The sequence below is a fragment of the Notothenia rossii genome (assembly GCF_949606895.1).
Source record: "Notothenia rossii genome assembly, chromosome: 10".
NCBI lineage: Eukaryota > Metazoa > Chordata > Actinopteri > Perciformes > Nototheniidae > Notothenia > Notothenia rossii.
The window spans coordinates 11,312,757-11,337,267 of NC_136908.1; the positions used below are offsets into that span (position 1 = coordinate 11,312,757).

Below are 24,511 nucleotides of genomic sequence, written 5' to 3' on the forward strand. Positions count from 1 at the left end.
ACATAGTGGGGCCTTGTCAGTCTCATTGTATCAAATTTGGTTTTATGGACTTTAGAGGTTTATTGTCCAGCTTGAAATAATCTGTCCACCCAGACTCACGCACACTCTCATGCTGTATCCTATGGTTTTGATTGGCGGGTGGCTAAATTAACATTAGACTTTTGGCAGGTGAGGAGGAGTGTTTGCTTCTTCCCGCTAAGCCTCAGTCTGTCTCCTGGGACGAGCAGATAGAGGCAGAGAGAGAGAAGTAGAGGGAAATGGAGGGGAAAAGAAGGAGAGGCAGATACAATTATGAGAAGAAACAAAAAGCAAGAGCGAGAGAAAAAGAAAGAGTGTTAGACAATGGCACAGCATCTTCACAGTTGTACATGCTGGCTCTGTTGTCCATTCTGTGCCTCTGTGGGAAACTCAGGAAGTCTCTCAGCATGGTCTTGTAGGTTGTTAATCCTCACTTGGATCCATCTACTCAGGAGATACAAAATAGGTGTTGGTTTAAACCCTATCTGCCTCCTGCAAAAACACACCTTATCACAAATATATGGGGCTATTATGGCACATACAACTTCAAAAATGTCACATGATTTTCAAAAAAGAGATGTATGGTTCCAAACAGTGTGATTCAGTAATACCTCATTCACATGTTCTCATGGATCAGTTAATGTTCCACTACAGATACAATTGTGAAAACTCATCTGTGGGTAGAAATCCACTAGACGGCACTTCACAAAATGTGAAACAGAATCTGCCACATTTTCTGCACGGAAGTGTTATTTTTTATTCAACAACAGTGCCAACTCTTTCAGTGAACATAATGTGACAACGACCTCGTTGACCTGTTTCCGTACCTGGGAGTAGAAAATCACAAACGGCAATTTTAAACATGAGAGCCGAACAACACAACTGGAGAGGTTAATGTCTTTGCCCACTCTGACCCGGAACACAGAAAAGTGGCAGCATTTTAATGGACAACAAAACGTGTGAAAACGGCATAAACTCTGTCCCGCTCGGCAACCTCTCGTCTTTACCCTTTAACCCGGAGCGTTCTTGTGGGAGATGAATGCAGCTTTATAGGTAAAGAGAGGCCCTATGCCGAGTCATGGAAATCATAAGGAGAGCTGGAAGAATAGAGCGTTGTGTTAAGAGTCTGAGTAAGCACACTTATGGTGCCAAAGAATACACTTAAGGAGACGTGGGTACACACTCGTATGCACAGCAGCAGTGACCTACATTACTAAATGAACAGTAAGAAATCAAATGAAACAGCACAAGCTCTTTCATTTGTAGGCCACTTGGGAGAAGCAGAACAGCATGTTTGTATCATCTCCTCACATATCTAACAGACACTTCAGCAGTTATTTAGCCATCTGAGGAGTACAATGGCAATATTTATTATTTCTTTCAGCGCTGTTTTGGTCTCCAGTTATTTTGTATAACTCTGGTATTAAATGGTAATGATGCTGCTGCTTTTATCTTTGTGGGTAGACATGCACCTGTAGCAGCAGTGAGTTCTAATCCTCGCTTTTTGCTGTTTTGTCTGACAAACTCCAAAGAGGGTTGTCTCTGAGTCGGGAGTACTGGAATCATGTTGACAGCGTGTCAGATTGGACTGTCCTGTCGCTCTCAGATTTTCTATTTTTATCAGAGGCAGATCTTACACCCAGTCCAGGGAGCCAGAGAGACGGGAGATATGGAGGAATTGTGAAAGAAGGAGTAGAATGTTGTATCTGTTTAAAGTATTGTGTGGGAGTCATTGGTCAAAGAAGCTTGATATTGAAGGATATCAATGTACTTGTGGCTATTTAATAAGAATACAATGGTTTTGTAACTCATTTTCTATTGCACATTGTGTCCATGTTAGCTATCTTGGCCACAAATGTGTAGGATGTCTACAGATCGCCTGTTTTAAACTGAAAACCCAGCTGTTTTGCTTTTACCTTGTCCCAACAAAAAAAATCACTTAGGAGTTCAGCCCATTAGCAACTATTGCAAAAGCACTGACAATGGCTTGGCTTATTTGTACACTTTTTTTGTTGTACACAGTTTGGATCATCATGGTTTATTGCACTTATTGTAAGTCACTTTGGGTAAAAACGTCAGCTGAATGAAATTAAATTGCACAGGGCCGGTCCTGACCAATTTTACCCCCCCACATGCAGACACTCACTGTGACTCGCGCATGCATGCACGTGCACGGTTGTGGCATGGCCACCAAAACAGAAATATATGGACACAAGATGTGTGCAACTGTATTTAGTTTCATATCCATTTGAACATGATTTAAGTGGGGGGTGGACCTAACCTCCTCTAGGGGGGTCTGGGGGCATGCTCTTCCGGGAAGATTATTATTTTTTAATATTGAAGTTAAAAGCATCAATCTGGTGCACTTTGAGAGCAACATTAGGAGATCTATGGATACATCTCTCAACACCCATATGAAACAGAACTGTAAGCAGATTTTCTTTTTGTTTATGGGTATTTTACAAATCACTCCCCTTTCAAACTGTATTCTTGTTTATTAATAACAACTTTTGTACTGTCATATAGTATTTTATACCTGTTTTTCATCTATTCTCTTATTTGTTTATAACTATAATGATCATATAAAGGTGTGCCTTTACCTCACTGAGCTGAGGTTATCAGAGCCGCTCAGTCTTTCAGGAGAGAGCTCTATAAAGCTCTCCCCCCCCCCCCACGGCCGCTTACATAGTAAATTCCAATGTTAATAAAAGCACACAGAACCTGTATACGTTTTTGGGGAGTTTGATTTATTTTAAATGAACACGAATACAAAATTAAAACCTATAATTGCACACTAAAACCATTATTTCAAAAAACAAACAATTCCACATTAAACGCTTTTATCCAAAGCGACTTACATACTCAATACTGTGGGCAATCCCCACAGAGGCCATTTGGGGTGAAGTGTCTTCCCCAGAGACACAACGACATGCTGACTGCAGTGGGGTTTGAACCTGTGACCCCCCTGATCCGAACACCCACGCTCTATCCACTGCACCACACGCCTCTGGTTTTTGCTGGGGCAGTTCAACTTGATTTGGGGGGGGTGTGTGCCATATGGGTGCTGTGCGCAATATAGGCGTAGTTCTGCTAGTATAAGATAATAAGATGTACTTTGTTGATCCAAAATCGGCAAATTGTGTTGTTATGAAATAAAAAATATTTTAAATGTCGAATTTCTTTTTTTTCTTCAAATTTTCGGCGCCCCCGATGGGCTGATGCATTCGCCTATACTGCCTATGCCAAGGGCCGGCCCAATTGCATGTAATGTAGGCAGGGAGCTCCTAGCCTTATTTGGTGTGTCCAGGGGCCTCATTTATAACGCCGTGCGTAGGATTCACGTGGGAAGGTTGCTTACGTAGTAGAAATCCAAAAAATAGTTACAGAAATGTTCCGACATTTTCCTATTCACCAAACATTGCGTACCGGCGAGGAAAGTGCGTACGGCACTTCCTACGCCAGTTTCACTTTATAAATCACAATCGACTCGAAATGCCGTGCAGCTTTTGCGGGCTTCGCGTAACGCCCATATTTGCCTATAAATAGTCAAAGAAACGCCCATTCATTCATTCATTCATTTTGACTGACTTTATGAAGAGAATCGCAGGAAATGACGACAGAACAGCTAAAAAAGACACCTCACACCGTGTCTGATTTTGGTTATTTTGGGGAGGTCGAGATAAATCATATTGTTTGGTGGATGCAGTTTGAACCAGAGTAGCAGCATGGAGGTCGGATCGTCAACAAAATAAATAAACAAGTGGTCCGAAAAAGGTTAATGACAAAAAAAATACACATAGCCTAACCTTCCTCAGGCAGTGTGTTTGTACCGAGGACAGGAGACCCCCCTTGATGAGAAACTGTAAGAAATGATCGGGGAATCCCTCCGGAGTGGAGTCATGACGACTGGATCTGAATGATTTGTTTGTATTTGGTGGTTTGTGTCCCAGCTGTCGATCAGCTGTGCGCAGCGTCTCCACCACAGCAACTCTATATCCACCAGTTAAAGGAAATACAACTAATGTGTTGTGTTATATTAGCTGTACAATTTACCACATATGGTGTTCTTAGTTTCCATACCTCCTATGTGTTACGAGCGACTTATCAAGTCTTGGCAAACACGATTAAACGTGCTAGTATATAAAAACATATCTACAACCTATAGAAATGCAAATGTTAGAGTTTGCGTGGAGGACCGCACGCAAGTTAGTATTTTATAAATCGCAAACATTGCGTAGAAACTGGCTAACGCCATTTTCTGAGCTTCTATCCCTTTATAAATGAGGCCCCTGCTCCCAGTGTTGTTGCGCACCATGTGACGTCACCACACAGCGACCGGAGCAGTTTCCACCTGCAGCTGTGGCCGTTTCTCAATCTCGAGGATACTGGCTTGGTAGTCGCGTACTTCCAAGTCACTTCCTTCAGAAACGAAGCAAGTATGCTTCCAAGCCACGGCTTCGGAAAACAAAGAAGAATGGAACAGGCTAACAAGTGTGCCACTCTCTCTTAACGGTTTCAACATAAACTGTACCGAAAATAAATACCTCACGATGTCTATCTAATTATGAACTTGCTTTACTTTCACGGAACACATTTTTGGTGATAACAAACAAATGTAACAAAGTAACATATTTACCAACACATGTTCTACGCCACTACATACTTACATTTAAATGTGTGCTGCGTCGGTTCAGCCATTCTCCGCAAGGTTTTTTTTTAATTGGTCCGTGCGCAAAGCATTGTGGGGATTTTAAGAACGCAAAGTCTACCCATGTGCAGCCTCGAAATTTCCCCCAAACCATGGACGCGGCCTCGGTGGAATTCCAAGTATGCTGGAGATTGGAACAGTCCTTCGGCGGCACTCGATGACGTAGCATCCTTGAAATATTGGCTTGGAAGCCAGTATCCTCGAGATTGAGAAACGGCCTGTTTGTCCTGCTGAGGGCTGATGTTCCTCCAGCGGCACTGATGTGCGTGATTGGCCTGATGAATGGTCATGAGTCCTCAGACTGGTGGAAGCAGATGGCACGTTGGCAGCGCTTCATGGTCGTGCCCTCCGTGGACATGCCATGTGCAGAGAGGAACAAATCACCCCTCCCACCATCGGTGTAATGACCAGTTATAGCAGCATGATGTTACTTGCTAAACAGCAGCCATGAGACGGAAATATTAATACAAAAAAAACAATACGGCGTAAAAGAAGAAGATAAGAAAATAACAAATACTGTCATTAAATGATTAGACATTAAATGTGACAACAAATATAAAAATTGGCTAAAGATAATTAGCTGGTAATGTGTACATGTATACTTCTTTTCCTCCTATGTCACATGGAAACAGCATTACAAAATATCTTTCCTCTTTAAAACAAAATGAACATTGGTTTGTTTTTTTCATTTTCAGGTGAGCAGCCTGGGGAGAGAAGTGTCCGACCTTGGACAAGTCATGAGGAGAATGGCCCAACTAATGGAGACCCTCATGACCTCAGCCCCTCAGCCTGCGGTGGTCTGCCCCACACACTGCTCCCCCGCTCACCTCACATATCTGCACCACCCGCAGGCTTACCCTCCACCGTCCCCTGCTCACACTGCCACCATCTGGACGGACACGCCCATTTTATTCCCCTCTTCTCCTTACAATGCCCCTCAGCACCATGGTGCCATGTGCCAGGCGGACCCCCTCATCTATAGACAACAGGACTTCCAGCTTGGGTACCCTGCTATCCCCAGCTCAACTCCACCTTTAATTCGTGACTCGCCTTCTCTTCTCATCGCAGAGCCTCATTCGCTGTCCTCACCCCTCAGCTCTCCTGAGGCTTCCCCCTACAAAGACGGCGTTTCTGTCTCCTTCAGGTCGATTCTAGACGGCCCAGCTGCACAACATGAGGGAGATGAGGACCCTCACCAGAGCTGTTCTCAAACAGGACTTGGTGTTACTTACCACCAGCCAACTAAGGGTTTGTAGCAGCCCTCCATCTGAACAGCAAAACATTTCTTTCCCGGATATTTCTGATGGGATATGTTCCTGTTCTGAACATCAAACTGATGAACTGGGGTCCCCCATATCATTGGAGGACGTTTGCAGCGATGCAACTCAGATTCCTTTTGTTTTAAAGGCACGTGTTAAATAAAAAAAATCTTGTTGCATGAAAACAAGCACAGAAGGTTTAGGTGTGTTAGCTTTACCTTATAGAAACGTAGTGTTAGACAGGTTTGGGTCAGTTGTGATGGCAGCTCTCCGGGCAAAGCTCAACCCCCACCCCCTCATCTGGAGGCGGGATTGTGCCATAATGGAGGACATGAGGGAAACAAAGGAGGACAGAGTTGTTTCTTTCCTTCTCTTTTTTTTTTTTTTTGCTTCTGGCTAGTGATGGTATCAGGTCGGCTTGTTGGAGAATGAAAAGCATCTTGAGTGGTGGAGGTGGACTATGGAGACAACGAGGGGAGGCCTTTTTACGACCTTCCCCCAACCTCCTATCTCTGCCATTTACTCTCCTTTAAGCCCTTCTCTCCTTGCTCACTCAACCCACGCTCGGTGCTCTGGATTGCGTGTACCAGTGTGTGGCTGGTTAAACTGGGAGCACAGTATGGTGTGAGGATGGTGATGGAGATGGGATGTATTGTGCTCTTTACAGCTGGCCCTCAGGGAAAGGGGGATGGAGGGTGGAGGAGGTTGGTTATGAAGGGGGTATGTTATGCCTGAGGCAGCAAAGCCCCTGCTGTCGTCTCTAGCACTGAGCGCAGGGACTCTTTCTCTCTGCTTCTCTTCTCCAGTGTTTTTCTCCACAAACTTTCATTCTCTCTCTCCTTCCTTCCTAATCTTTCTCTTGCTCTCTGCATGCCGTTCAAGCCTTTTGAGTAGTGCCTGTAGACACACATTAACATAATGCATGTCACCCTGTGGAAATCCAGCTTGCCATTTATCTATCTATTTAAAGGACACGAGGTTCAATCGTTTAGCTGAACCGGGCATTTACTGATGCATATTTATTGGATGTCGACTCAGTTTAAACAACTGGCTGATTTGAGATAAGGTAGTAGCCGCCATTGTGAAGTGGCCTGGAGGAAATTGCCAATACTAAATTGGTTCATGGTCTACAATGGAGGCCATTTCTCTGATGGTCACCCAGGGTTACAAACGCTGAGATCCATTTTTCCCAGCTGTTCAGAGCAAACGCAATATTACCACATAAAAGCACAATAAGGAAGTAAAGACGCTTTTATATTTCTATGAATGTATCAATATTAAAAATGTATTTTTTTACCTCAAAGAATGCAAGAGTGTGGGATGGCAGATACTTATGCTACTGTATATGAAGGTGTGACAGTGCTGGAACCAGTCAATGCAATCTTAAACCAGGAAAATATCTACTGTTCTCTTTTGAATCTGTGTAGGTTTGACTCTGCTTCTCTGCAAATGGAATGTACTGTAATTAAACATCTTTTTCCCTTAACATTTTGATATTATTAGATACAAATCACATGTTATGCTAATAAATGACAAATATGACTGTTTATGTCCTGTTTTTGTTCAACAGAAACGGCTGAAAAAAATCTTCACCTCCATCAGATTCCACCTTTTTCTCTTGGTCATAACAAATATCAATGTGTCGCTGATGTTCAAAAGCGTACCATGCTATCATGCTAAATGAAGATGCTTAAACTTTTACTAAGCATGATAATATTTGCTGACTTCGCTGATTGGAATGTATAGTGTATGGAAGTATTTGGTCAATTGAAAAGTGTACCTGTTGACCAAGTTAGTCAAAGCGTTAACTCATTAATGGGGACATGATGCAGAATTTTATTGAAATCATTCAACAGCAGTTCCTAAATTGGTCTTACCAATGCATGCAATACACAAACACACACAGTTAATAATGCCAGATGTCATGCAAGACTGTTGCTTGTCCACAATGTTTATTATAGTAGTGTATATTTGTGTTGTGCATGCATGTGTGTGTGTTTATTTTGTTATCTGTTACCACGGTTCATGTGAGGTGAAAGAGCAGCAATCGCCATGTCTCACTGGTGACGTGGGCGGGGGTAAACTGAGTATGCGTGCTGAGGATCACATTGACACATCTGTCACAAGTGCAGCTGCTCTCCACTGTGTGTGTGTGTGTGTGTGTGTGTGTGTGTGTTTCATAGTGTTGGATCTGTCTGAATTGCATACATACATCAGCAGGGAAGCAGGTGATACAGTTGCAAGAAAAAGTATGTGAACCCTTTGGAATTACCTGGATTTCTGCATAAGTTGGTAATAAAATGTGTTCTGATCTGCACGTTTGAAGTTTGCAAAAGAGCACCTGGATGTTCCACAGAACTACTGGCAAAATATTCTGTGGACAGATGAAACCAAAGTTGAGTTGTTTGGAAGGAACACACAACGCTATGTGTGGAGAAAAAAAGGCACAGCACACCAACATCAAAACCTCATCCCAACTGTGAAGTATGATGGAGGGAGCATCATGGTTTGGGGCTGCTTTGCTGCCTCAGGGCCTGGACAGATTGCCATCATCGACGGAAAAATGAATTCTCAAGTTTATCAAGACATTTTGCTGGAGAACTTAAGGCCATCTGTCCACCAATTGAAGCTCAACAGAAGATGGGTGATGCAACAGGACAACGACCCAAAGCACAGAAGTAAATCAACAACAGAATGGCTTCAACAGAAGAAAATACGCCTTCTGGAGTGGCCCAGTCAGAGTCCTGAGCTCAACCCAATTGAGATGCTGTGGCATGACCTCAAGAGAGCGATTCACACCAGACATCCTAAGAATATTGCTGAACTGAAACAGTTTTGTAAAGAGGAATGGTCCAAAACTCCTCCTGACCGTTGTGCAGGTCTGATATGCAACTATAGGAAACGTTTGGTTGAGGTTATTGCTGCCAAAGGAGGGTCAACCAGTTATTAAATCCAAGGGTTCACATACTTTTTCCACCCTGCACTGTGAGTGTTTACATGGTGTGTTCAATAAAAACATAAAATTGTTTGTGTGGTTTTAGCTTAAGCAGACTGTGTTTGTCTATTGTTGTGACTTAGATGAAGATCAGAACACATTTTATGACCAATTTATGCAGAAATCCAGGTAGTTCCAAAGGGTTCACATACTTTTTCTTGCAACTGTATATACTTTATGGTGATGTGGCAATGTTCTCTCCTAACTTAAATGTTTGGAAATGCTTTTAGAGAAAGAGGAAATAAGCAGGGCCAAAAATACTATTCACTTAGACCATTTTTGTGTGTGTTTTACTGGGAAGGGGCTTGCAGGTGGGTGGGAGTGTGTTTGCACTGAGGATTATTATTTGTGTATTTAGCAGCGCCTCCAGCACATCTGTGGGAATGCTGCTATTTAGCCTGGGTTCTTGAAGACCCATCCATATTTAACGGTGTACACACAATCCCATCCTGGCTGTTTATGCATCATATTATCCACCTGCTAGCGAGCTCATCTTTTATTCACCACGTCCCACAATCTGCCATTAGGCCCATCTGCCTTCCTCTTTTGCACCGTTGCTGTCCTGTTTCGCACCACTTATGATTTTAGATTAAAGTTGGGTTTGACTCAAAGGGATGGAGACGTGGACAAATGGAAAGAAATGGTAAATAGTGCAACAAAAAAATGCGGAAGTAGGAAATGATTAAAAGACTTGACTGATGATATAGGAGCATTCATCTTTATACTTAAAATACTATTTCATGTTCCCTCTTTTGCTGTGTGTCTCTTTTCACACTGTTGAATGATGGCCCTGACCCAAACACAGCAACTATTCATCTCTGTCCACTCATTTCAATACACACTGAAATGCTGCATGACCACACACACACACGTTCACTCTTCCATTCAAATGAGCACTTTATCCCAGTGAAAAGAGCCTCTTCACTTGTCCCTCGCCCCAGATTTCCCATCGCTGTGCAGGAGGTGTGAACTTCTCTCTAAGGTAATACAAATCTGTCCATCTCTCCCCTTTCATCTCCCTGGACATAATGGAGTTATGTTGAAATCTGCCAGCTGTGGAGAGGTGTTTCTATTCTGCCCTTCCTGAAACCTGATTGGCTGTGTGTGTGTGTGTGTGTGTGTGTGTGTGTGTGTGTGTGTGTGTGTGTGTGTGTGTGTGTGTGTGTGTGTGTGTGTGTGTGTGTGTGTGTGTGTGTGTGTGTGTGTGTGTGTGTGTGTGTGTGTGTGTGTGTGTGTGTGTGTGTGTGTGCATATATATCAAGTGTGTGCCAGTTTGCATATAGAAGAGTACCCATACACATGCAAAGCTCTCCAAACAAGGGCTTTACATTTATCTGTTCCACTCGGGGTGAGGCAGCCTCTGCTGTTGCACATCCAACCTGGTTACATTTGCATTGGTGTAAAGCATGGAGGGAGGGGAAGCGTGCAGGACATCTTGTGTGTGTGTGTATGATAAATGAGTCTGAGCTGCTCCCCTGGGTGCTACGGTACAAGTCGTTGGTGCTGGTGGTGCTTGGAGAGGTGTCAGAACAATGTGAATGTCAGAGGTGGAGATTAATGGTGGTTTCTTCTCCGAGGAGTGTAGGTCTGGATATGCTCTTCAAGAGAGGATACAGGAACGGCTGCTAAATCACCCCCTTTGTTGCTCGCCTGTCACAGAGTGGCCTGGCATTTTCAAAGCAGCAGATAGGAGCATCATCACTGTGTAGAGCCATGGGAAATAGTTGTCCTCCATTGTGTTGATGTAGCAGTGATGTAGGGTTCCCGTCGAAAGTCAAGACTCCTTTATAGAAGAAGAGAGAAGGCATTCCTCTCCATGTACAACCTGCCATCTGTCGTGTGATGATCCTTAAGGATAACAAGAGAAAGAAACAGTGGCATTTTAAAATGAACGCTGTAGGAAGTCATGCAGCCTTTCTTCCTTTTTCATCTATTCAGGGAAAGCTACAAGCAAAAAGTGAGATAATGATGTAAACTAAACTTACAAGCATAACTCCAAAGATCCGAGTAGAGGAAAAATGTCTCAAATTATTGGGTTTTTAATTAAGCCCCACGGACCCGGTTGCGGGGCCTAAATCGCGTCATTTGCAGGAAACAACGTCTAAGAAACCTTAATATTTAATAAACTATGAATATTTTATATCCATATAACGGGAAAAAAACAATTTAACTGATCTTTTTCATTTTTCGTTTTAAAAAAAACACAATGCTAACACTGACCCTCTGAATTAGCCCCGAGCGAAAAATGCTAACCTATTATTGCACAGAAAATCACTCTTAGCCCCCTTATTACTTATCCTAGCTGCACATCCAACACACCCTTTATGATCGTAAGGAGATACAGAATATAACGGTGCCCACCTCAACACTGAAAGATACAAACTGGCGACATTATCAACAAAAACGTACATCACAACATGTGGCGCTAGGTAGCCAAAAACGCTAACATGGCTTACCTTGGTCTTTGTCTGGTCAAAACTGGTCTTCAATGGCATTAAAACGATAAAACGATGCTGTAGTTAATCCATAGGTTAATATCCAATGTGACTGTGTCCCCTTTGAAATCTTCTGATAATCCATAAGCAATAAAACTGCTTTTCCGTTTCCAGATATCAGAGCAGGGATATTTCTACCCTCTGCTGAAGCTTGCATGTGCAAAGACACCACCTTTTTTTTTTAACATGAGAGTGTGCGGGATGCGATTCTATTGGCTCTAACGGTCATTACTTTGAGAAAAAATACTATTAATTTAACCCTTTTAGAAGGGAAGATATGGTCATTTGTTCTGGGAATGTCGTTTTCGAGCCTGAAACCTGAAAAACAGGCTTGGGGCCTAACAGGTTGCTCATTTGTGCACATTTAGAACAGCATACATGACTTAGAATTCCCTAGTTTTATACACAATACTTGTCATATGATTGTTCACCCAGAAGTGTGTCCAGGAATAAATGCTGGCCATTGTACAGGAATATGAGATTTGTTAGGAACCCAAAACAGACCTAAAGGAGGCTACACATTGGACTTATACATATATTTGTATCATCTACCATTTCTTATTCTAACCTATATATGTCGTCCATGTATTTGCTTCTACAGTGACCCTAACCCGTGAGCCAAAAGAGGGTTCAGTGATAAAGGCCACACACATGGTTCTCTTCTTGACAACCGTATGTATATTTCTCTCTGGAACTGTCCAAATCTCCAAATGCTAAAGTGAAATTGTGCACCTCTTGCATCATTTGTTAAAACCTCTTAGGCCCCACGGACCCGGTTCCGGGGCCGAAATCGCGTCATTTGCAGGAAACAACGTCTAAGGAACCTTAATATTTAATAAACTATGAATATTTTATATCCATATAACGGGAAAAAACTAATTTAACTGATCTTTTTCATTTTTTTCCCCAAAAAAACACACACTGCTAACAGTGAGCCTCTGAATTAGCCCCAAGCTAAACATGCTAACCTTTTACTGCACAGAAAATCACTCCTAGCTCCCTTATTACTTATCCTAGCTGCACATCCAACACATCGTTTATGATCGTAAAGACACAGAATCTAACGGTGCCCACCTCAACACTGAAAGATACAAACTTGCGACGTTATCAACAAAAACGTACATCAAAACAAGTGGTAACCCACAACGCTAACATGGCCTACCTTCGTCTTTGTCTGGTCTAAACTGGTCTTCATTGGCATTAAAACGATAACAACGATGATGTAGTTTATCCATAGGTTAATATCCAATGTGGCTGTGTCCCCTTTCAAATGTTCTGATAATCTAAAAGCAATAAAACTGCAATTCCGTTTTAAAATAGCAGGCCATTCCTAAACTCTGTAGCTTCATTGAATGCGCGAAGACGCCATCTTTTTTTTAACATGAGTGTGTGCGGGACGATTTCCCTTCGATTGTTTTGGCTCTAACGATCAGAAAGAGATGTCACATGTCAAAATCGAAGGAGGGGGGCCAGAGATATGGAAAATCCCCCCAAATGGCCCCAGAAGAGGTTTTCTTGGCTAAATCTGTCTAAAAAGGTCAAATATCACTTGTTTTGCATCGATCTTGATACAGGGTACTTATTATATGTTTTACTTTGGATTCCTAAAGCTTTTAGTCTACTAACCCATCATCCAAGGTTAGTTTTCACTATAAGTACAAAATGTTTTTTGGAAGGACACTATAATTTACAGTTTTTTACCATGTTCAATCTGAATTTTCTTTAAAATAAAAAACATCTAAATTGATTCTGACTTTTCTACATCCAACTCACAGGTTTATCATTACTTCGAGAAAAAAGATTATTAATGTAACCCTTTTAGAAGGGAAGATATGGTCATTTGTTCTGGGAATGTCATTTTCGAGCCTGAAACCTGAAAAACAGGCTTGGGGCTTAAATCCAGTGTGCCCATGGCTCACCTTGTCACTCCGCTCTGTGATGCCAGTGAAGGGCCTCTGAACTGTCAGATATTAATCAAAGATGTCTTTATCAAATCTCCCATTTCTATCTAATTAAGAACACATTCAAAAACTTTAGTAATTCATGTTTTCATCACCATTGTGTTTTAATTTATGAGCACATTTTACAGATAAATCATCCTCTTGCTGCCTCACCCTTTTCAGCCTCACCATTCACAATGTGAGTGAAAGTAAGAGAAATTGCTGCTATTTTATTCCCCTTATGGCAACTCCCAATGTGTTTTTTGACCTGATAAATCTATTTTCATGTATTGATGTGTTGAATAAATATAGGTATCATCGAAACACTGTTTTAGAAACTAAAGGGCACCCTTATTAAGTATGTGTGTCACCAGGAACTTTCTAAATGAGACATTCAAAATCCGTTTTTGTCTCTTACCTTAATTGCTGCTGCAAGCCAAGTTTTTGTCACATTTAAATGCACTTAATCTCCACTCAGTGTCAGCCCGGCTCCAGAGGCCCATCCACAAAGGCCTAATTGCACAACAAGCACATAACGAATCACTGGAAATAACAGTGTCTGTGTAAAGAACACCCAAGGCTCTTAAAGCTGTGAATTGTAAGTGCAGGCTCCTCCGTTCTGGGTGAAATGGCCCCATGGATCTTCATAAAGAGGTCACAGCTCCCCGCACCACTGCCGCTCACATCCATCTGAGTCCCACAGGGTCCCCTCTTTAATGTGCGTGTTTGTGAGAATGCGAAAATTCCCAACGGCCATCAGTGTATGATATGGGAGTGCACTGTATTAATCACACTGACCTCCGCATGGAGAAGTGACGGAGGAAGCTAGAGGAGGGGAAGGGCACGCAAAGGGTCACATGCAGCATCACAGAAGGTGGACAGATTGGGGACAGGAAGGAGAAGAAAAAAGTCATTAGAGAGTATTTGAATGCAGAGTGAGGAAGATATTGCAATAACATGAATGAATTACTAACATACATGTAGAAAAGATTTGTTAAGAAACTTTTAAAGTGTCGTTCTTATTTCAGATTTTCTGTGTTCATCTAGTTTGCAATTTTATGTAAAGCTATTAATCAGCTAGTATATACATTTTGTCAATGTCTAGAATAGTCTTTAATGGGATTTAAGTATTGGATGCCACCAAATAAGTTTGAGAAAAGCTGCCATATGTTACAAATATTAAACATATTGCCTCATTTCTCAAAAAAGCATGTTGTAAAGGGCGTTGATTTACCAGCATGTTTGACTCTACTATTGCTGAGAGTCTTTACAGAGACTGCTTCGCGTAGCCTTTTATCCTCTGCTGGGAACTTTTTGCACATCTTAGGATACTCTGCAATAAAAAGTGATTTCAAGGACCCCTATAGGCCATTGGATTTAAGCCATAAAACAGCCGGTAATAGGATTTATAAAAGGGGTTACCAGAGGTAGGCTACACTCTCAGGTCCCTTTTTCATTTTCACTTCTTTGTTGTTTCCACAGGTATCTTGTATAAGTGTGGGGTTGGGTGGTGTTCTCATGATCAGACAATTTTCGATGCATGATTCGTGGGCAAGTTAACTTTTCATGCAAATATTTATTTTCCTGCAAAATGTCTTTATTTAATCTAACCTTATTAAAACCCATTATGTGGGAATTTACATAAGCTTGACACATATCAAAATGACTGCATAACAGAGAGGCTTTAAAGAAAAACACAACGATATTTGTTTTGTATTTTGAAGGTAGCTTTGTAAATTAATTAGTGTTATCTCCAATAGCAGATACAAATACTTACTATGATTAAAAGAGTTGGAGACTCTTAACTAAAATGATCTGAAGCATGTTAGTTCAAAATCATACATAAAAACTATTTTCATATATGGTTAGGTCCATATAGTATCAAGGCATGCAACGTTTAAAACTGCAAACTGGTTAAACAGTCAGACCTGTCCCTGTCTTTATCTTCTGAGCAAACGCTAATTGCATTCACAATACAATTAGCCACCAAATGAGTCTTTGACCTCTTGAGCCCTCTGAAGACCCAAAGCAGAGAAGTGTTGCCCTTCTTGTGCATCATCTCAGTAGCCTTTAGTTATGTAACTGAGAGAAGACGTATTAATCAACAACATGTTGTTTGTCCAAGTGTTTGACCTATGCCTCGGAGCTGCAGACAAGCCATTTGACTGGATGTATTGAAAAGGTGCCGTGTACTTGACTGGGCTAAGTGCACCGTGGGTTAAAAAAAAGCATTACCGTGACAGAGCATATAGGCGCTTCTTAGCACTCAATGCTCGGGTGCATGGAGAGAGTTACTGAGGGTGAGCTCTGGGTCTTGCTAACCTTGGGTTCTGCGAGTTAAATAACGCCTACACACCAATGGTATGAATAACAGTAAATACTTAGACACAAAAACACATGACCCTGTTGTCTTGATGCTAATCAGGGACAGCATACACTGCTCTCTGTCACATGCACATCAGGATATTACTGTCACATGGTAGGGTAACTGTACAGCATAATTATATCAGCTCCAACCACAGAAATGTACCTATTCATGGTATTTCCAATAGGTCAATAATATGGGGATGTTATTGCTGTATAACAATTACCAGGGTTGGGAGGTCAACTTTAACAATGGAATCCGTTATAATTACTAATTACTTGTAAAGAAAAATGTAAACAGTAACCTAATCCTAACATTTACAATATAAAACGTATGGTACCTGATTACTTTCCACAACTTTTGGTTAACCTCAATATATCAAATGCAATGACAATAAATACAATATTCAAGACTTGCTTCACTTGGTGCTGTTTAAATGTGTGCATATGTGATTCTTAATATATCGCTCTTTATTGTTAAATATAAATTGTAACATTGTAGCCCTTGTAGTAATCCAAATGTTTCAATACTGTACAAGCAGTCTGATTATGCCCCTTTTTTTCAACTGTAAGGGGTGCAATAACCTTTTTTTTATAGACTGATTACGTAATCTGGTTACATGTATTTTGTTACACCATAAACCAGACATTCACATTGATCAGATTCTTAAGAGAGGATTTTGAAAGCAGATGGTTCCCTCTGCTGTTGGCAGCTGATATCACAGGAATATATTAATATAGTTGACTTCATAAACATTGTTTAAAAAAAAATGTGTGAGGGGAACTTTAGGGAACGTGTTTTCAATTAATATGTTAAATAATTTGGGTTTGCAGGGACTTCACATTAATACATGTCTTGCAGAACTAGCTATATCGGCAAAAGAATGTGGACAAATAAATATCAATCACTAAAACATCATGTTATATCAATGATTTCACACTGTATATGATCAAATGTACATAAATACATAATACATCAAATTCATTAAAAAAAACTGTTTTAAATAAAGACTTTGTTTTAACGTAATTGCATCTAAATCATATTTTAATAATCAGTCAACACAATACATTTTATTTGCAATCCTTAAAACAGGAACAAAAAAGCTGAAAAAATAATAAAAAAGGTATTTTTTGTGTATTCTTTTTACACCATTTTACTAGAGATGCCACTATGTATAGTACATAAATGAAAGGAGTTCCTATACAAATCCATATATCCCTCTTAACTTTCTGTATCAGGCACCTTTAGGAGCTACTAGCTGCTCAAAGTGCCACTGTTGTCTGGAGTGATGGGTGCAGGGGCGCAGGAAGAGGCCCCCTGTTTTCACTTCTTTTGGGCTGCTTTGTGGGAGCCCTCCTTCCTTCAAAACCTCCAGACACAGCTGGGACTGCTGGTGGACGAGCTGACCGCTCAGCTGTAAGAGAAAACAGACAGTTAGCCGAACACTCACTCTGACCATCGATTCAGATAATGGTAACTTTCTGCCTTGCCTTTATGAACGTCCACTGCAGTCTGCTGGAGATTGGTCGGTGCGTGGGGCACGGAGATAAGACCGCCCTCTCATCCTTGGCGTCCAAACACAAAGCCCCCATTGGACCCCATCGCACTTCTAACTCAGAGTTCAGTTCGCAGTGCTGCAACGACAACAGAGATCATCTTTGCCACTGTGTGTTAGCTGTCTGCAGAGTGGGTCTTTCGTATAACTTTTACCAATGGAGCTTAGTGACATAGTGATTGATTCAAACAAAGTCGATCTTGTAGAATTAAGTATGAAATTGCTGGTTATCAATAGTGTTAACGTTAGCTATTTCAGGGAACTAAGGGACATTAAATGATTTATGGCACACTTTTGAAATAACATACTTTTTCATCTTTGGTTTTCAGGGTTTGGTTGTAATTGTTATATGTCAAAGGGCTCAAATCCATGTGAATCACACATCATTGGTGTTAAAGTCCAAGTAAAGTTTTTCTTTTTGAGTCTCAAGTCATCAAATGTGTCTGTCCGACTCAAGTCATGTAAACATTTCCGTCTTAGATTTTTATAACAGTGTCATGGTTACCTGGCTGCCTGTCCCACTGCACGGTGCTATGTTCATGGCTCCGCCCTTTGGCCCCTGCCCTCGAGGGTAGTCTGCACAGCTGCCAGTGCCGACATTGTACAGCTTCAAACGGGAACAAAAATGATATATCACACTGTGTCATGTGCCTCAATGAATAGTACATATTGTGTGTGTGTGTGTGTGTGTGTGTGTGTGTGTGTGTGTGTGTGTGTGTGTGTGTGTGTGTGTGTGTGTGTGTGTGTGTGTGTGTGTGTGTGTGTGTGTGTGTGTGTGTGTGTGTGTGTGTGTGTGTGTGTGTGTGTGTTCTCTACCTCTCCTGACAGTGCAGGTCTGTCCTGAGGGATGTAAAGCTGTGGGTAAACTGTGGTCAGGTACCAGTGGAAGTTTCTACAGCCCAGACTCTTCTTAAGCCGCAGACGCTCTGTGATGTTAGGGCTCTCAGACTGCAGAGAAAAAAAGAATTGTGTCTTTAAATCTTATATATTTCGTAAACATCAAACATTTCCCAAATTGGGATCAATAAAGTTCTATCTTATCCTATATTATCTTAAACACCCAAATCAAGTATTGAAAAATATCCACATCAGTAATACACACCTGTCTGATGAAATGAGCAAGTGTGTCTCTCCTGTAGAAGATCTTCCTGTATGCGTCCATCCAGGTGTCTGCGACCCGGATCTTGTTCCTCTGGATCAGCTCGTCGTCTGGAAAGCTGTAAGGCAGATGGTGGTGGTCCAGGTGGGCCACACGGGAGCAGGGAACCACCTCCAAGGAGCCCCCGCATGACCACACCTACAGGAATAGAGAAACAGGTTTGTGGCCCTTTAGGTTTGCTTTTTGAGTTTCAATAAAAATCAATTTGCAGCTTGCGAAAAATACCACATTCACAGTCTTATCTGTCATAAACATGCTACAATTCCCAACTGTCATTTAGAAAGTTGTCAAAACAAAGCAAGTGGTCATATAACATTTCCCTTTTCAAACTTCAACCTTTGTCAACTGGCCCAAGCCTTCCCAGACCACTATCAACCTGAGATTTCCATTTGGAAAAGGCATCATGTCCCAGCACTACATTCCTGAGTCCCTGACAGAAGGCAACTGAATCACTCAGCCAAAGCATCGCTTAAAAAGATTAGGTGACTTAGGATGAATAACCAATGCAATCTGTCTTCGCTCAGTCATGTGTGAGCAGGTGATTTGGAGGACTTGGATAGGAAAATTGATAATTTAAATATGTTTTGCTTTACCCTGATAGACAGCTCAATTTGTTCCTCTCCCCACAGCAGCATCCCAGGGTCGTAGGCTCCCACACTCTGGAAGAAATGTCGGTCGATAGCCACAACTCCGCCTCCTAACACGGGGCTCCTGTTGGTACAGAATCTGAATCACTTGCCAAGAACAAACTCAGGAGAGACAATGAAACTCCAGTCTAAGTTAGCAAGGACACACTGATCTCAGAAAACAGCCTAGAGCAGTGGTTCCTTTTGGCTTATGAGCCACAAAGTCACACCTTGTCAACGTTACTGTATATTATGAGCTATGAGCACTTACAGAAAGAACCATTTGTATCTCCTTTTATGCTCTCGTGAAAAATGTGCTCAGTGCTTCCTCTCAGGCTTTATTCAACATTCCTTCTATATTAAACTGCTGTATACTCGTGTCATGGGAGCACAATTGATATCATCTAGCTGTGAACTCACTGCACAGGTCGAACCGCTGAGTCTGGGTCCTTTTCTTGCAGCTCCGGCTTAGATTCCCAGTAGAAGTCCAGTCTCCAGTCAAACACTCCCCTGACTGGCCACTGGGTGGCATTGTACTGGAATGTCTGCGAGTCTATCACATCCATGATGGGGGACACCACTCTGGTCCTGCACACAGACCCCACATTAATAGGAGCAGTCATTAACATATGTTTTTTTTTGTATTGAAATGCATCAAGTATGGTAATTCATAATGAGGCTGATGTTATGAATTCAAAATCTGTTTTCACAGTCAAGATTTGATAAGATAATATCCTTTTAAAGTACCAGCTTTTCTTAGTATTCTACACCCCCTCTTAGTAATGGACATTTTGGGTCTCTTTGTGGTCATTTTATGTCACTTTGGAGTTGTTTTGCATCTCTTTGGAGTTGTGTTGTGTCTTTTGAAGTATTTTTAAATATGTTAGTGGTCAATTTGCATCTCTTTTTAGTTGTTTAGAAAATGTTTCATGTTGTCTTTTTGAATATCTCTGTGTTTTTTTGTGTCACTGTTGTTGTTTTGTTGCTGTTTTGCATCTCTTTGATGCTGTTGCTGTTGCTCTGAGACTCTTGCCTTCTTTGTGGTCATAATTGCTCTCCTTGTCAATGTTTTGTATTGACTTCCCAACAAGATAGATTGCATGGGGCCTTCTGACAAGTGGCTTATTGACCCCTTGGGCTGTGTGCAATGAGTAAAGAAGAACAAAAAGTTTCTCATCAGTTTGTGTTTACGTGTTTCTTTTTAACTGCCAATATATGTGTTTAATGTGTCTCAGGCTTATGTCGCCAAGCCAAGTTTTGAGACACGCACAGTTTATGGGAGTCTTTTCTGGTTCACATATGTTGTTTCAGATATTTCTCTCTCGCCTGGTGATGCTTGGAGGAAATTAAGTTAGAAGATTAAACATAGGGGGGTTGGGAAAAGGGTCAAATATGTGGCTGTGGAGCTGAGCGGTTGCAGATTCCAGGTCTGAGAGTTCAGCCTAATTACCTAGTCTAATTAGAGCCACACTGCAGGCAGCCTGAGACACAAGACTGGAGCCAAATAATGAGAGCTGAGCTTTGGATACACCCACAGTGCATGTCTCCCATGCCATACTAATGAGTAAAGACAACTAGCAACTCTGAACCCTCCATTTTCTCACTTCTCCCAAGTGGTTCTGTCAAACAGCAGAACACAGGAGAGAAAGAAACAGACAGAGTTTGGGCCACGCTGCTGGGTTGTTGTTTTCAAGACCAAATGTATGTCTTAATTCTAACCCTCCCCTTATTGTAAAGTGATTTTGAGTTTATAGAAATACAATTTATTATTATTATGAATTGTTCTCTGTGACAAAACTCTAATTAGTTTAAATATTATATTTTTGGGATTCAACCAACAGTCATTTAGAATTAGTGTCATTCAAATGACAAATCAGGCTTTGGAATACCAATAACTTTGCACAGTTTCATTATTTTTGCACACAATTAGATGTGAGTACCTGTCCTGGGCAACTCTTTCCAGCAGTGGTTCCAGCCAGCCCTTCTGGCATTCACAGTGGGAGTCCATGAACACCAGCACCTCCCCTGCAGCTCTGGCAGCACCCAGAGTACGACACCCTCCAACACCCAGGCGCTTGGTGCTGCGAATCAAACGCACCCCGTCCAGATGAGACACATACTCACTTAACACACTCTTCAGGTGACCTGGGGAGTAAACAGAGGCATGGACACGTGGTCAGATCAGGTCATGGATGGATGAACTGATGTGGCCGGATGGAGGAACTCACCGTGCTGGCTCATGTCGTCCACCAACAGAACCTCCTGCAGGTACTGTTTGGGTGCCGTGTCCAGCACGCTGTGCACGGTGCGCAGGAGCGTGGACCAAGCCTCGTCATGGAAACAGATAACAACACTGGTAGAGGGCAAAGACTCGCTGTATTGCTCCCCAAAACACCTGTGGAGTGGAAAGCAAATGCAGATCAAAGCGACACATTCATTTACTTTGAAAGCATCAGAAGTTGGGTCGGTTCGGCTGATAAGTCTTGGATCCTATTTTAAGTCCGTGCACTCACTCGGGATGGCGTGCCTCGGGCAGCCTGCGATGGAGAGAAATCTTCTCGCTGACCACCTCGTTGAAGCCGTATTTCTGTACCACAGAAGATTCCACTTCCCTCTCCTCCAGCTGCACCGCTCTCCCCATTTCACCGTGCGTCGGGGGCGCAGGGGTGCGGGTGTCCTTATTTGCTCCGGGCAGAAGCACCTTGTAAGTTCCCTTCCTCTGTTGTGGGTTCTTGGTGCCCTGCATAGATGGCACAAATAAAAGCTGGTCCTCTTGCAGAGATTTTAGCGGGGCGAGATCCACACCGAGCTCTAATGCAGGGTCCCGCGAGTCCACGATGACCTCCAGGTCATTGGGGATCCCCTGGAGGGGTCGGCGTGGAGGGACAGGATTCTGGTGACTGTGGACTCGGTCCCGGTTTAAGAGGTCCGAGAGAGCCAGAGTTACCAGGGCGAACCCGAGCAGTAACAGCCAGAGGCAGAGCACCTTCCTCCTCCGGACTATGGCTCTGCCCCACAGCCTCATCATGAAGAGTGCAGAGAACAGGATAGGAAATTGACCCACCTTGAATGACCCATTTTTTTAGCTTTGACTCAACTTTGAGTTCGATTACATTTCAGCACTGCATGGATAATCCAAAAAGCAGAAAGATAGGCTAAATAACTAGCCCCGTTAGTCTTCTGGAGTGTATCGCTGCATCCATGGAGCAGCAGACCTGGGATGGGAGTGACAGACGAGGCAGGTTCAAGACACCCCCTCAACTTCTTCTTTCATGTAGGTGCGCACACTTTGCCTCTCACCCAGCTCATCCCGGGGTCCTAAAGCCCGCGTCGATCCGAGCTCAAGGTCTAAAGATGCACCTGATTGATCCACCTGCTGTACACCTGTATCAACCCTGAAAGCAATCCCAGCAGTTATCTGATCAAAGGGATTTATTTGCCAACATTTTCAATAGGCCCAATAGTCTAATGGAAGCCACTGTAATGCAAGCTGCTCCTCTCAAAGTGTTTAATTCAATCATTTTCATGATTTATTTTTATTTTGAAATGACTCATTTGGAGGACTTTGTGTTTAGTTTTAATTTCATATGGCACCAGTAGTTCTCTTTCAAAACTCGGTTTGTTTCCCAACAGAAAAACAACATGTTTTTATGAATAAGTCCACGTTGCAGTGAAATGAGGCAATGTTTGTATTCTTCCTGCAGTTTGTGAGAGTCGGCATGATGGAGGCGTCTCCCCGCTGCGTCTCACATCAAAGAGGCTATCTCTGGCCAGCTGGCGGCGGGCCTCGCAGTCCCATGACCGACTGTCGATGCTGGGAAGTGGGGCGGTGGTAAAGTCGGTCCCCGGTTCTCCGAGGAGATCTTGGCAGTCTGTTTTCAACTGAGTTCAGACAACCATGCATAGTCCATCTTTATTTGACTTTTTTAACAAGTGGAAATAGTTGTTCCTACTTTATCAGAAGGAATTTTACAAAGAGGCACTAAAATAAAAAATGTAGAGAAAAGTGAAAACGCCCTAAATGTGAGGTAAGGAATGGAATATGCAAAACTTTCCTAATGCTGTTACCAAGTGGCCTCAGGGTGGTGTTTTCTTTATGATGGTGGGGAAGAGGTCAGTCTGTATACCCAAAGTGTCTTCACCACACCAGAAAGGAAGTCCATATGAGTCAGCATGCTTCACACACTCTGCTCTGTGTTGTGGCTGGATGGAGTTGTGAAAGGCAGCTTGGCACCCCCTGACAGTGGTGTGGGTGTCTGGATGGGCTGAGTGAGCGAGTGGGATTAGCAACTCACAGCCTTCCTCCCATTGTTCTCAAAGACACTCACCTCCCCTCTGCTCAGGATGACAGGGCAGAATGACTTGTGATGATTATGATTACAGTACACAGAGGAGGGTTGGGGACACCTGGAGAGACAGATTGAGAAGTTGAAAGAGTAAAGGAGGGTTTCAGAGCAACAAGATGACGGTGTTGCAAAGAGGGTGGAAATGATAGAGACATGAAAGATCACAGAGACGGAAAGAGTTTAGAAGTTACCAGTTCTTCTGTCTCCTTATGGGAATAAGTTTAGAAGCTTCAAGATTGAGAAGAAAGAAAGTCCTCATGTCTTTCCAGTGCTGCACAGTGAACACTCCCATATGTCCCGACCTGCAGCCAAAACACACACTGAATTGGAGGTTCCACGGCCAGCACATTTGCAGACAGACGCATAAACATAAATGGAGCATGGACACACACACACACACACACACACACACACACACACACACACACACACACACACACACACACACACACACACACACACACACACTCTGAAGGTCCAGTCCATGTACTCTGCAGGAATGAGACTGCATTCCACCATTCGACCAGAGGCCAGGGCTGTAAAAGAGAAGGCACGACAAGCACGAGAGAGAGAGAGAGAGCGAGAGAGAGAGAGAGAGAGAGAGAGAGAGAGAGAGAGAGAGAGAGAGTTGGCTGCACAATACATTTCTTTTTCTTTTTTTTTCAGTTTTACAACTGTCTTTTGGAGAAACAACTTGGGTTTAAGTTCTCCTCTTTTGTAATAATTGCATTATTATTTAGTAATAATGCAATGTTAGACTACTGGTAAAGTCCTGTTTTCTTATTGTACTGAAATAAAAGTAAAAAAGTGAAAGCATCAGCACATACTTTAAAACAAGTTAAAGGACTCATTCTGCATATTGTTGTATTTTAGTCAGTTAGCATCCTGTTTCTATGATGCCTCTTCACCATTTTTACTGCACTTTTGATTACTTTTTACTTTGAACTTTCAGATTAATATCACACGATTTAATCAGATTAACATACCACACTTTTTTTACCAGACTTTATGAAATGTATACTGAATTGTATATTAGTAAACAATC

At 42.3% G+C, this 24,511-nt stretch overlaps 2 protein-coding genes across 2 annotated transcripts in view; one reads left to right on the forward strand and one right to left on the reverse strand.

Annotated features, from left to right (window-relative positions):
• kcnh8 (potassium voltage-gated channel, subfamily H (eag-related), member 8) overlaps positions 1-5,982 on the forward strand; it is a gene marked incomplete at its 3' end in the record, with an annotated part of 39,398 nt that extends 33,416 nt beyond the window's left edge. Inside the window, exon 12 of the mRNA XM_079654648.1 lies at positions 5,422-5,982. Coding sequence (XP_079510774.1) covers positions 5,422-5,982 — 561 coding nt within the window. The remainder of the gene's footprint in view (positions 1-5,421) is intronic.
• Positions 5,983-16,777: 10,795 nt separating this feature from the next.
• On the reverse strand, positions 16,778-22,389 carry LOC307021266 (polypeptide N-acetylgalactosaminyltransferase 15-like). Its single transcript, XM_079653242.1, has 10 exons — positions 21,634-22,389; positions 21,349-21,515; positions 21,061-21,265; positions 19,541-19,708; positions 19,088-19,205; positions 18,438-18,632; positions 18,152-18,283; positions 17,841-17,942; positions 17,271-17,414; positions 16,778-17,194 (listed from the first exon to the last, which is right to left on the reverse strand). Exons 1-10 carry the CDS (start codon positions 22,146-22,148, stop codon positions 17,015-17,017), a joined length of 1,926 nt encoding a protein of 641 aa, XP_079509368.1. The 5' UTR covers positions 22,149-22,389; the 3' UTR covers positions 16,778-17,014.
• Positions 22,390-24,511: the final 2,122 nt, after the last annotated feature.